Source organism: Cavia porcellus, unplaced genomic scaffold (assembly GCF_034190915.1).
Source record: "Cavia porcellus strain 051 isolate PalLab524CR breed Dunkin Hartley unplaced genomic scaffold, mCavPor4.1 scaffold_3, whole genome shotgun sequence".
NCBI classification, from domain to species: Eukaryota; Metazoa; Chordata; class Mammalia; order Rodentia; family Caviidae; genus Cavia; species Cavia porcellus.
The window spans coordinates 36,657,891-36,671,810 of NW_026947486.1; the positions used below are offsets into that span (position 1 = coordinate 36,657,891).

Below are 13,920 nucleotides of genomic sequence, written 5' to 3' on the forward strand. Positions count from 1 at the left end.
TCCAATGAAGTTGATTTTTTTCTCTTTCCCTAGTCTACATCTCTAGTCTCTCTGTATAAATACTATGAATACTATTCTACTTTTTTGTTTTTTTCTTCTTAATTATATATTTTGGAGATTGTACCATGTCAACACATACAGATACACTGTGTTCTTTTTATGTGTGTATATTTATTATGTGGATATGCCATTGTATTTATTATATCATTTTGAATTTTAGGTTGGCTCCAGAATTTTCCTATTAAAAGTACGGGTCCAATGAACGTTCTTAATTTTAGTATATTATCTAATAGGAATTAAACAGCCCAGTTTACAGTATCAAGATTATCTTAGTTGGGCATAGTGGCACACATCTGTAATCCCAGGACTCAAGAGACAGGATTGCTATGAATTCAAGGCCAGCATTAGCTACATAGACTGTGTCTCAAAATTTTTTTCTTGACAGTTATCATTAAATTGGTACAGGAACTGAATGAGGAATGGTAGGAAATTAAAGTTCCAAATTGGATTACTAACAATATCTTTCATAATTTATATTATGCAATAATGATAAAGTCTCACAGGACATACCCAAAGCTTACAAGAATCACTGAAACTATCTTGATACCATACCATGCTTAACATGTAGCATTTCACGCAACTGACTGTATGGCAGTGATAAGTGCATGTATTAAGGAACTGCCTCAAGGACCACAGAAAAATTAGTGAATCTTGATGTACACAAGTTGTACATTGGTAGTATGTTAACACAATAATATAGCATCTTAGAGTGAGCTATTTATTTAATGTAGTTTTAAAATAGATAACTTTAATAGAGGTAATATTATAGAACAATGTGAATGTACTTAATGCCACTTACTTAAGATGGTTCCACTCAATGATTTTTCACCTTTACACTGGTGCAAAAGCAATATACATCCAAAAGAAACCATAATTTGATTTTTAATTTTCATCTTTTCCTTGGCTAGCCTGTGGTATAATACTCTCTGGTGGTGTTTAACAGCGCTGGTGAGCTGCAGCTCCCACTTAGCCCCGTGACCATGGTGGGGAAGCAACTGAGAATCTGTTAATAGAGTACTGTGCTGCTAAATCTATCGTGTTCATTAGCATAGGTGTGTACTAACTGTGTTTCCCACTTGTGATATTTTCAACTTATAATAAGCTTAACATGACATAACCCATTCATAAGTCAAAGAGTATCTGTGCTTAAAACAGCAAATTTTTAAGTGATGAACATTTCACCACAATAAAAAAAATATTTAAAAAATCCCAATTACTTTACAGTTTTGCAAATATAATTTGAAAATGACTGTTCTACAGCATAAATACAAATACCTGAGCATGACATGTAAGGCCTTTATGATCTATCTCTCACTGGCCTTTGGTCTCATTGTCATTTTCCATCTCATGACTTAAACTATAGTCATACTACCCTATTCTAGTGTCTAAATGTATATGTTTTTCTCACAAACATGCTTTGACATAATTTCTTCTGCCTGGAATGCCTTTACACTCTTCTTTCCTACCTTTCTTTCTTCCACTGGTATTGTCCTAATCATCCTTCATGATTCAGCTCAATTCTCTTTTGTGTTCTGAAGGCTTCTTTTACATTTCTAGGTAAAGTTTACCACTCTCCTCTGAGAATACATTTTATTATATTTATTTTTTTAGAACATTTTAGTGGTACACATCTCCATCTTACCATCCTATTAGCAATTATTTGTTTATGCCAATCTCTCCATTTAGACTATGTATTCCTTGAGAGGAGAGCAGAGATTGTGACTTAACTCATCTTTTTTTTTTTTTGTCTTTTTCTTTTTTTATCAGTACCAGGGATCGAACTCACGACCGCACACTTGCAAGGCAGGCACTTACGCTGAGCTAAATCCCCAGCTCCTTAACTCATCTTTATATTTTTAATACCTCACTAGTGCCTAGAATTATACCTAGTCACTAAATGTTCAGTGAATAAAGGACTTAGATATGTGGGGTGAGAAAAGAGAAACAGTCCAGGATGAATCAGAGTTGCTCTTGGTTGGGTGACAGGTTAGAGGGTAAGACAGTGAAAAAGAACTGTTCTAAAGTAGAGTATGTTTTCGGTGAAAGATGGGTGGTTTTGTTTGTTTAGTGTTTTTAAACAGTGCCTTAGCACAGTGGAGGTATTCAGTAAACAGGCAAAAGTATAGGTTTGGACATCAGAAAAAAAGTCTGGTTAGAGCTGGGTATGGTGGTGTATGCCTATAATTCTCATACTTGGAATGCTGAGGCTAGAGGATCACTCTGAATTTGAGGCCAACCTGACACTCTTTCTCAAGGAAAAAAAGTAAATAAAGTCAGGTTAGAGATACAGTTTTGAGAAATCTTTAGTGTATGAATGTTTACTGGACCTCTAAGCACAGATCAAATAACACAAGGCAAGTATACCGTATGTGTTAATAACTTAAGACAGTTCCAAGAGAATAGAACATTTAATGTGCAAATAGAAAAAAATATCCCACAAAGCAGATGAGAAATGGTTGAGAATGGGAGACACAATAATTGCATGGTTCTGGAGAGAAGAATTAAGAGTTCAAGAATTCTACATATAAATTTTCTAACAAATCTCTCGTTAGGCCCCAAGTCTCTTTCCATGACACCTGGTACCTATGAATAAACAAATTAGCTCATTTCTACATACATATAGATTAAAAATTGAGACTATAAACTTAGAAGCTATATTACGTATGTTTGAATCCTGACTACCACATATTAGCTATGTGATCTTGGGCAAGTTACTTAATCTCTTTGAGGCTCAACTTTTTTTTTATATCTTGGTACTTTTATTTTTATAAGTTCACTAACATGGGTCAATGTGTAATGTGCATTTCCAGAATATTTTCCTACAAACATCAGGGATGCATGAATGTCATTTACTTGCATTCTTGATATTGTACTTTCTAGAGCTTTTGATTTAAGGAAAGCCAAGAGAAACTTCTCTCAAATGTCCTTAGATGCCTTTTATAATATGAAAACTAAAAGGTGATATAGAATTCTTCATCATAAAGTAATTAGATCTAAATTGATTCTCCCAACTACGCAATATATTTTCATTGACAGTTTTGAGTGGGAGTGTTACATATGTATACTTCTACATTACGTTGAAGCTTCTTTCTGAACTTCAGCCTGTGTTTCTATTTGAAATATTATCAGATTGGGAGATAAGAATTTGGTTATTTTTAAATTATTATTTCTATCTAGGAAAATGTACTTTTGCAGGGTACTTTGTCACACCACAATTTATGATTTAGGTACATTGGATTTGGTCTTGATTGGACCGAGTTGAGGTTCTTGGGTAACTTACTCCCTGTATAAAAATATTTCTTTAATCACTCTTCTAATTTGAAAATTTTCGTTTACATTGGATTCCCTTATTCAGTAAATACTTATTGAGCATTTAGTATATGGTAGATTCCCTACTCGAGTAATTTGATGTATTTGAACTATGTTATCCTATTACACTTGCTTGCTTGCTTTTAGAACATTAACAACTAGGTTATTTTCTTGGCTGTTGATCTTACTGTCTTCACTTTATTACTTAGTCCCTTCCCTACCATTCTTTTTCTTTTTCTTTTTTTGTACTAAGGATCAAACTCATGACTTGGCAGGCAGGCGCTGATACCATTGAGCTAAAACCCACCTTTTTCTTTATAAATTTTTGTAACCTTTTAGGGAGATATGCATACCATACTTTTAACATTCCTATCCCACAATCTCAATTTCATGCATTCCGTTCATTTGATTTTGAGATAAAGTTTAACCAAGTCAGTAAGTTGCCCCAGTTGCCTTCAAACTTGGCAATCGCCCTGTCTCCTGAGTAGCTGGAAAGGTTTGCACCACGATGTCCAGCTACAATTGTATTTCCTGAAAGCCTTCTCTCCTTCTATAATTCTTTTCTTTAGATTTTTGGCCTTAATATCTTTACTGTCTTTTTTTTCCCACCCAGAGTTTGCAGATTATTTTCTTAAAGTCTAGAGTACTGATATTCATGTCCCTTGTTCCCTTACAACCAGATTTCCATTATTTTACTTCTATAGTAATTTATTCCATATGTATCACCTTGAAAGCCAAGCATTCCTTTTTTCCTTTGTGTGAAGAAATTGCTACCCAAGCAGATGGGTGATTTATCAGTACTCTGCATTCACCCTCATAAAACTTAGAAAATACTAAAATTACCCAAAATTCTCTAGTCTGTTAATAATAACTTCTATGTAGGACTGAGTATGTGGCTTAGTCAGAGTATTTGCCTAGCATGTGTGAGGCTTTTGTTTCATTCCCTGGCACTGCATGCATAAATACATAGACATGCAGAGAACACATTTGATTTTTATCACAGACCTATGAAAACAGACATTGCTGTTGTATTATGGATTTTAAAAAGTTCAGTTGTTTGTCCAACATCATACACATTGGTAAGTGCCAGAAGCCGTCTGTGAACTAAGATTCTCTGTTTCCTAATCCAGTATCTTTACTATATTCTCTCAGTTGTTGTCTCTGGAAGTTTTATGATCCATTTCAATAGCAGATCATTCCCTTTGTCTCTGACCAGGTGTGCCATATCTATATAATTTTTTTTTCACTCTAATTCACTCAACCATTCTACTAGCCTTAGGCTCATACATATTTTCGTCACATATACAGTAGAGCTTCTCATCTGTGGCACTGCTGACATTTTGGGTCAAGTAATTGGTGGGAAGACAGCTACCCTATGCATCACTTGATATTTAGCAGTACCCTTGGCCTCTGTTCACTAGCTGCCAATACCACATACTTTGCCATCAAGTTATGACAATCAAATGTCTCCAGATATTGTCAAATGTTCCTTAAGAAGCAATATTGCCCCCAGTTGAGAGCTATAGCATATAGATTTACTTAATTTCTCTTATATCTAGTTTTTCTTCCTTGCTCCAAATGTGCCTTTCTATTCCAGTTGTAAAATTCCATTGTAATGTACCTCCATGGTAGCTTTGAATTTATATTTTCCTTTTAATGTATAAACCTCTCCTTTATTTGTTGCCATAGTGAACAAATGACCAATGGAATGAGATAGTATTCTTGAATTTCCTTGCTCTATCTGTTCTCAATCTTAAAGGGAAAAGAACTAGTCACATCATTTTTATGTGCATTTTACCCTGTAGGCATCCTTGATCAGAAAATTTAAGCCTCTGCAAACATTTTTCTTAAATCCTTGTCAAGAATTTATCATTTTAATGTCTTAAGAGAAAGCAGACTCTATTTAATGATGATTTCTTTCTAGTAAGATATTCACATCTCTTACCTCCTTTCTATTATAAAGCCTCAACTCTCATTCGAAGAAGAAAGAAGTGATAATGCCTATTTTATCCTTATATTTGTGATCTCTGCTTCCAATGATGGAAAATCTTTTAGAGCTTTCAGTGTCACAAACAACCCATTGTGGCACACGTGCTATAGTTTCATCACCACTTGCTTAGACTATAGAAGGCATAGATTCTTTTCACGTTTCATCTTGAGTTTATTTTGTTCTTATATGAAACTAGAGACAGAAGTATCATTTAGTATTTTCAAAAATATACTAGCAATCTCTCTGTTATTTCCAGATAGGATTTGGGCCAGTAAGATAGCACAATATTCTGTTAGGCTAAAAAGAGAAAGAAAAGAAAGGAAAAAACTTATATGGGAATTAATATAGGTATTGACAAGCAGATCTCAGCAGGCTCTTTTTTCTGGGTTAGATAAATAACTCTGCAAAATAGTGTTTTTTCTAGTTGGTTAAAAAAGGAAAAGAAAAGGATAGTTGTTTAAGGAAATTGTTTGATTTAGATTGGTGAGATTTAATCGTGTATAGGCTGAAAACAAAGAATTTGTAAAGGGAAATTAAAGATCTCATAAAGAGAGGGAAAGATCAAAGGATCCAGGGCACCTGAAGAAATGAAGGGAAAAGAAACATGGGCAGAGGCAAATGACGGGGCCTGGAGAATGACAGCTATTTCTTCTGAAATAAGGGAAAGGAGAAAGGAATGAGTAACAGCAAAGGAATGAATGTGAGGTGAAGAGAAGGACAATTAGGAAGCACTTGTAGATAACTTTAGTCTCCATAAAGTATTCGGTGAAATCATGTACTAATAGAGAGTAGAGGACCTACCTCTACCTCTTTATAGTCTTGAAAATGATGAGTGTTTAAAATAGCTAACATGGTGAATTAAATTCAGTTGATCAAATAAGAATGAGGAAGAAAAGATTCATGATTAACCAAGAGTAAGACCATAACATATTTGTAATGGTTCCAGTTCATTTATATATTTCTTCAGTTATATTTATATGCAAATACGTACATACAATGGGGGGGGAGAGACAGTTGGTTTAACATTTCCTATGGAAGGAATGGTAGAAAATGAGTCCAGTGAGTACTTGGGAAAGCAAAACTAAAATGGTTGGACATGGAGTTTGTAAGAAATAGTTTGTGTCCCAAAAGATGCTGATCTACTGAGAGTATTAGAAAATATCAGTAAATTGGTAGTCACAATAAGGGTGAAGAACTGAGAGTATTAGAAAAATCAGTCAATTTGGTAGTCACAATAAGGGTGAAGAACAGGGCTGGAGATTTAGCTCAGTAGAGTAAGTGTCTGCCTGGCAAGTGTGAAGTTGTGAGTTTGATCCCCAGTACCAAAAAAAAAAAAAAAAAAAAAAAGAACAAAACCCATGAAAGATACCATTAAGAGAGGAAACTGGAGTTAGGGTCTTATTAAGCTACTTGTTTTGAATTATAATGGAGTCCAAAGTGCAACTGGGTAAAAGGTACAATACAATAGAGCTAACAATAAGGATACCATTTTTCTTATTCCATTTGTGCTACTTTAACAAAATACTTCAAGTTGGGTAATTGGTAAACAGTAGAAATCCATTTCGCACAATTTTGGAAGCTGAGAAGTCTAAATTCACAGCACTAGTAGGACTGGTATCCAGGAAGGACATATTTTCACTGCAACCTTACAAAAAAAATGAGAAGGAAAGCAAGAAATGAATACTTTCCTCACATGTCAGAAGAGCATAAAGACCTAGGTAGCTGTCTTTAGTTCTTTTAAAAGGCATTAAGCCCACTTATTAGGGCAGAAACTTCATGGCCTAATCACCTCCTAAAGGCTTTATCTCCAAATACTGTTTCACTGGAGATGAAATTTCAACACTAATCAGGATGCATACATTCAACTGTATCACCATTATTTATCATTGTATTGTTTTTTATATATAGTGTCTTATTTAATTCCTCCTACAATCTAATATGGTAGTTAGATTTGAGGAACTTGCTATCTGTAGTCATTGACAGAGCCAGGACTGTAAGCTAGGACTGTCTGACACCAAAACTCATACTTAACCAGTGTACTATTTAGCCTTTCCACAGTAAACATAATAAAAGAAAGTTCGATATTTTAGAGGGACCTCAGAGGTTATCAAAATTTGAAAAACAAACCTCAGAATTAAATAAAGTAGAAAATTTTGTCCTTTTTGAAGTAATAAGATGTAAAATATACTAGTATGGCACAAGAAAGAACATAGGACTTGACTGAAATTCTGAAATGGAATTTCAGGCCCACCACTTGCTAGCTGTTTAACCTTAGGCAAGTCATTTAACCTCTAATCTAGTATGTGTATGTGTATATATGTGTGTGTGTGTGTGTGTGTGTGTGTGTGTGTGTGTGTGTGTTTGTGTGTGTGTTAGATACTTTACCAAGCAATTTACCAATCACTTTTTTGTTCTGCTACTAGGTATTAATATTAACCGAGGCCTTCTATGCTTGGGAAATGTAATCAGTGCTCTTGGAGATGACAAAAAAGGTGGCTTTGTGCCCTACAGAGATTCCAAATTGACTCGACTACTTCAAGGTAAGTCCAGAGTGCCTCTCAACATAAGAGAGAGTAACTCAGAATGACAGTGCTAAGAAAGCAAAGGTAAAACGGTTAAAAGAAAAATAAGAAAAAACCTACCTGTTTGGGCTGTCACATACATAGCTATCTAATTGATAGAGACAGAAAAAGCTATTGATCTTCAGATTGCTAAAATAATGAAAAAGATATCTTTATATATGGATTTGAGAGAAATCTATAGAGTGCCAACTGTATTTAGTACTTTGCGTCTGAAAATGAACTTGATTACTATTTAATTAATAGTGTTGCTAAGCAGAATTCTCTAGAGAGTTAAAAATCTACCAAGAGGGGGCATCCTAAGAATGTTTCATCTCAATAATGGCTTTATTTAACTTTCCTCAGCAACCTCCCAATTGTTTTAATCTAACCACTGAAATCATAGTTTCTTTTGGTAATAGAGACACATGAGATAGAATTCTATAAGTTACATCATTTTACACATCAGAAACTAAAATCAAAATGGATCAAAGATCTAAATGTTAAACAGAAACATTCTGCTAGAAGGTAAAATAACCATAGAAGTATACAAGGACTTTCTGAACAGAACTCCAGTTACACAAAAAATAACAGCAACAATTAGCAAATGGGATCATATCTAATTAAAAATCTTCTGTACAAAACAGGAAACACCCAATAGAGTGAGGAGATAACCTACAGAGAGGGAAAAAATCTTTGCTGGTTACCACTCAGACAGTGGACTAATATCTAGAATATAAAAAGAACTCAAAGAATCAGACCCCCCAGGATAAAAAAAGACTCATTCAAAAAATGGACAACGGAAATGAATAGACACTTCTGAGAAGAAGTACAAATGGCCAATACATGAAAAAATGTTCAGCATCTCTGGCCATTAGAGAAATGCAAATTAAAACAACACTGAGATTTCATCTTACTTCAGGAAGAATTTCTATCATCATGGAATCAAATAATAACAAATGCTAGAGAGGCTGCAGGGGAACAAAGAACCCTTCCACATTATTGGTGGCAATGTAAATTAGTACAGCTATTCTCCTCCTAGGTACCTTTTATTTAAGGAACAGAGGTTTATTTTGGTTAATAGTTTCATCTATGATCAACTAGCTCCAAGGCAGAAACTCCTCCTAGATAATCTTCCTAAAAGAGTCAAAGATTTTATATTACAGTTATACATGCATACCCATGTTTATAGCAGCACAATTCGTAATAACTAAATCTTGGAAGAAACCTGTATGTCCACTGACAGATGAATGGATAAAGAAAATGTGGCATTTATGCACAGTTGAGTATTACTCTGTCGTAAAGAAGTATACACTTGAATCATTTGTAGGAAAGTAGATGCACCTCAAGACCATAATTTTTTGATGATATAAATCAAGCACAAGCTTCAATATTGCATGGTTTATCTTATGTTAGAAACCCAAGTTCTTTATAGAACAAAATAAAAGATAGATAATAGGAAATAAGGGGACAGATACTTTGCAAAAGGAAAGGGGACCAAAAGATGGAGTGGGGAGGGTGAAGAGGGAGAAGGGTATAAAAAAGATTTGTTAGGTAAATTTATTAACTCCCATAATGGATGTAATCATTATATCCTGCAAGCATGTACTATTAAACATTTTTTAAAAAAGAAATTTTTGTGTAATAGGAAATTTGTAAGCATCTAAGAATCTTTTCTTCTATCTCTTGAGTTTGAAGTCACCAACCCCAATGAACAGCTTGTACCTGTATCCTGTTTGATTTCATGTTACCCATTATTCATTGTTGTTTTTCAGATTCTCTAGGAGGTAATAGCCATACACTTATGATCGCTTGTGTGAGTCCTGCTGATTCCAATCTAGAGGAAACGTTAAATACTCTCCGCTATGCTGACAGAGCAAGAAAAATCAAGAACAAACCTGTTATTAATTTTGATCCCCAGACAGCTGAACTTAATCATCTTAAGCAACAGGTATAATGGAGTTAGATTTTTATGGGAAAAAAATTGCAAGTACATGAGGGGAATGATAGAGCTTCTGTTTCTCAGCTTCTCCTCTATCAGAAATTTCGAGATATTCCTTAAGCATTGTTAGAGTATGTTTTAAAGTAAATCCCATTAATGTATTGCGATTGGAAGTGGCATTGGGGGTTTTAATGATAAAAAATAAGCAGTGAGTTACAAAGCAAAAGAGATAAGCAGAGGCCAGATCCTAAAGTTTCTTATCTGACCTGTTAACAAATTTGCAGTATAACCAGAAGGTATTAAGAACCATTGAAGGGTTTTATGTAAGAGAGTGACTAAAGGAAATGTGTGTTTTAAGGAGATCACTGCAGCAAGTTTAGAGAAAGTAGACTTAAGGTGGACATAGCTAGAATTAGGAAAATGAATTAGGCTGTTATAATAACCCAGGTTAGAAAGACAATAGCAACTGAAATAAAGAGAAGGGAAAAGTTAGAGAAAAAATCAATAAGAAAGTAGAATAGATATGATGTACTTGATAACAGATTAAAAGTGAGAAAAGAAAGATTGATGTGAAGAGACTAGGTTGGTTCCCAAGTTTCTTCCTTGGACAAATAAATAAATAATAGTGCTAATCATTGTCAGGAAATACAGGAGGAAAACCAGGATCAGGTAGGCAAATGGAAATAAGTTCAGTTTGGGCAAGTCAGTGGAAATGTTGAAACACAGCTGGCTAAATGAGTGTGATAGAGAAAGATGTGAACTGAAGACAAAAGTTTAAGAGTCATCAGCATTTCAATGGTATCTGAAGTTATGGAGTTGATGAGCTCAAAGAGTGCCTGTCACATTAAAAGCACTCACTAAATATTGGCGGAGTGTGCAAATAAAACAGAATATCAAAATCAGAACTCTAAAAACACTAGCACTTAAAGAATGGGGAAAGTAAAGAAGACAAGAGAGACTTCAAGGAGTAGGAGAGGAAGAAACCAGTTGTAATGGCCAATGGAAGAGCATGTAAGGGAAAGTCATCCAAAGTATACATTTATAAAGAAGCATAAAAGTATACATTTATAAAGAAGCATAAGATAAAGACTGAAAAGTATCCAGTGACTTTTATCAACAAGGAGGTTATTGGTAACCTTGGTAAGAAGGTCAGGAAAATGAAAAGAACAGGTTGCTGCAGAAAAACTACATAGAATGGTGGCTAAGGAAGAACAGGAAACCAGAGGTCTGTATTTCAAGAAGGCAATATGAGAACAGGCAATAACCAAGTAATCAAGGCTTAACAGATGTATGTCTGTTTTTAAAATGTGGGAGAGACTTGAACAAGTAGAACTACTTGGAAGAGACTGAAACTGAGAACAGGGACTCAGTCAAAGTCATCTAAGTGTGAGTACTGTAGTCAGATACTAGGGTAGAGGGCTTGAAATCACTGAACAGAAATAGAAGACGGAGCTAGCTTGGACCATAAATTTGTGGTGGTATTAATATGATTGTGCAACAACTCGGTTGCCCTGGTGGAGGAGCTGAGAAGGTAAGGCTTGAATTGATACAGATTTAAAGGAGTGTCATGGTTTCTTGCCTCCCAGAGGATGGTACTTGGCTTATAGGAAATCAAGTGTTTCTGAAGTATCTGGTCCATACTCCTTCTCTGGCTTTCCTCCTCAGCAATAGCTATTATTTAATTAATCACTCTGCTTTTCTTTCTTTGTCTCCATTCTTTTTTTTTTTTTGTCTTTTTATCGGTACCAGGGATCGAACTCACGACTGCCTGCTTCCAAGGCAGGCGCTTATGCCGCTGAGCTAAATCCCCAGCCCCCTAGTCTCCATCCTTTCAAGGAGTCATTTTAGAGAATATAAACAATTTACCTGTCCATGGTATTGCCACATTCAATTTTGTCCTGTCATGTTTTTTCCTATTGCCAAAACGTTCTTCTTCCTACTCACTTACTAGCTCATTCATTCCCGTGTAAATATTTATGGAACAATATTATTATGTGTCAGATACTACACTGGGATGTATTATTGAACAACACAGCATTTGTAGCCTTCATAGTGCCTATTGCTTAACTTGAGGCATAAACACTGAACACATAATAATATAACATTAAATAATTATAAATGAAGATAGTGTGTTGTAAGAGTATAGGACAGCATTATCTATTATATATTCAATCTAGAATGACTTCTCTGAGGTAGCAACACTTCACCTCAGATCTGAAAGATTGAGAAAAATAAACAATGGAGAAAAGGAAGAAAATTCTAAGAAGAAACAGCATGAGTAGTAGAATATCATGGAGCATTGACACTACAAGTAATTGCCCATTTTGAAATCCTAGCCCTATAATTTGCTAGCTACGTACTTTGGGCAAGTTTTTTTGCTTTAGTTTTATTTGCACAATGGGCATAATATTACCTGCTTGATAGGGATTTGTGAAGGGTAAATAAGTTAGTACATGTTAAACTCTTAGAACAAAGAATATCAGTGTGGCTAATATGTAGAAAGAAAGGAGAGAATAAGACCAGAAGGAAATCAGAGGCCTGGTCAAGGATTCATGGAGCATGTGAAAAATGATTTTAAAAGGGGTAGTAACACTGAAAATACATTTTTAAAGATGGTCTGGCTCCTATGTAGAAATGGATTATAGTGACACTAGAGTGGGTTTGTAGAGACCATTTGAGAAGGTACTACAGCTGGCCAAGTGCGAGAAACTGCTGGCTTTGACACAGGATGGCAACCATAGTGATATAAAGAATCAGTGAATTAGATAAAGAAATGAAAGTATGATATGCAGATGTTTTACTTGTAGAACTCAATAATCACTGACCTGGGGTTTACTAGAAAAGGACCAGGGTTGAAGATAACAGATAACTAAGTGGAAATATCAGTCAGATGATTGAATCCAAAGTTTTACCATTTAGAAGATCTGAGTTTGAGATAAATTCAAGAGTTAACCAGCTTGTGTATGGTAACTGACACAGTAGGAAGAGAAAAAACTTGTATCCAGAAAGTATAATGAACAGAATAAGGTGAAAAGACTTTTCACTAAGCTTGGAGGGACTTGACCATCTTAGTGGGTAAGTAGAGCAAACAGAAACCCAGACACAGGGATATTCAGCTAAAGAAATAGAGGGAAAACCAGGAAAGTGTGGTGCCTGATAAGCCAAATGCTACCAATCATATAAAATGAAGATTGAAAATGCCCATCGGTTTTAGTGACATGCAGATTGTTGGTGACCTTAACAAGTTATTTTAATGGTATAGTTTGGGCAAAAATTAGATTGAAATAAATTGAGGAATTAGAGGTAAGGAAAATGAATTGGAGGCAATTATTATGGGCTTTTTTCTCAAACTTTGAAGAGAGAAATGAGGCAATAGAAATAGCATGATTGAGAAGGATGCTTTTGTCTCAAAATAGGAGAGACTTGAATATATTTTAATCTCAGGAAGGATACTATAGAAAGGGAGAAGTTGAAGATATATAAGGGAAATAACAAATGGAGTAAGATTCATAAAGAGGAGTGGAGCTTCAATGGACAAGTGAGGATACTAGTTTTAGCAGAATGGTTCCTCTTTTGTCATAGGAGGGCCTGGGAAATTTGCTTGCACAAATGCTCTGGTTTAAGATCCACATCCACAAACCTTACCTTAACTATTTTGAGATTTCATTGATTTGCTTCTTCTCCAAACCCTAAAGTAGTTAATTATACCTGACATTTTAATATTTCCTTATTTTTCTACTATTTCCATCTTTGGGCTTATCTTAACTCAACCAGATGTAATCTTAAGAGTAGGACCATATTTTGTTTTTGTACATCTCTACATTGCCAATCCCAGTGCTATTTGACTTTTAAAAATAGGCATTCAATAAAAACTCCTTGAGATGCTTAAATAAAAGGGACAACTTTGTGGTCATGATAGCACACACTTAAAATCCCAGCACTGTAGGAGCCTGAGGCAGGAGGAATCACAAATTTGGATCCAGCCTGGACAATTTAGTGAAGAGATAAATCCTGTCTCATAATAAAAAGTTAAAGAAGGGCTGAGGCTGTAGCTCAATTCA

At 34.9% G+C, this 13,920-nt stretch overlaps 1 protein-coding gene across 1 annotated transcript in view; it reads left to right on the forward strand.

Moving 5' to 3' along the window:
• Kif4a (kinesin family member 4A) overlaps nt 1-13,920 on the forward strand; it is a 115,217-nt gene that overhangs the window by 21,717 nt on the left and 79,580 nt on the right. The window contains exons 8-9 of the mRNA XM_013153713.2: nt 7,783-7,899; nt 9,693-9,868. Coding sequence (XP_013009167.1) covers nt 7,783-7,899; nt 9,693-9,868 — 293 coding nt within the window. The remainder of the gene's footprint in view (nt 1-7,782; nt 7,900-9,692; nt 9,869-13,920) is intronic.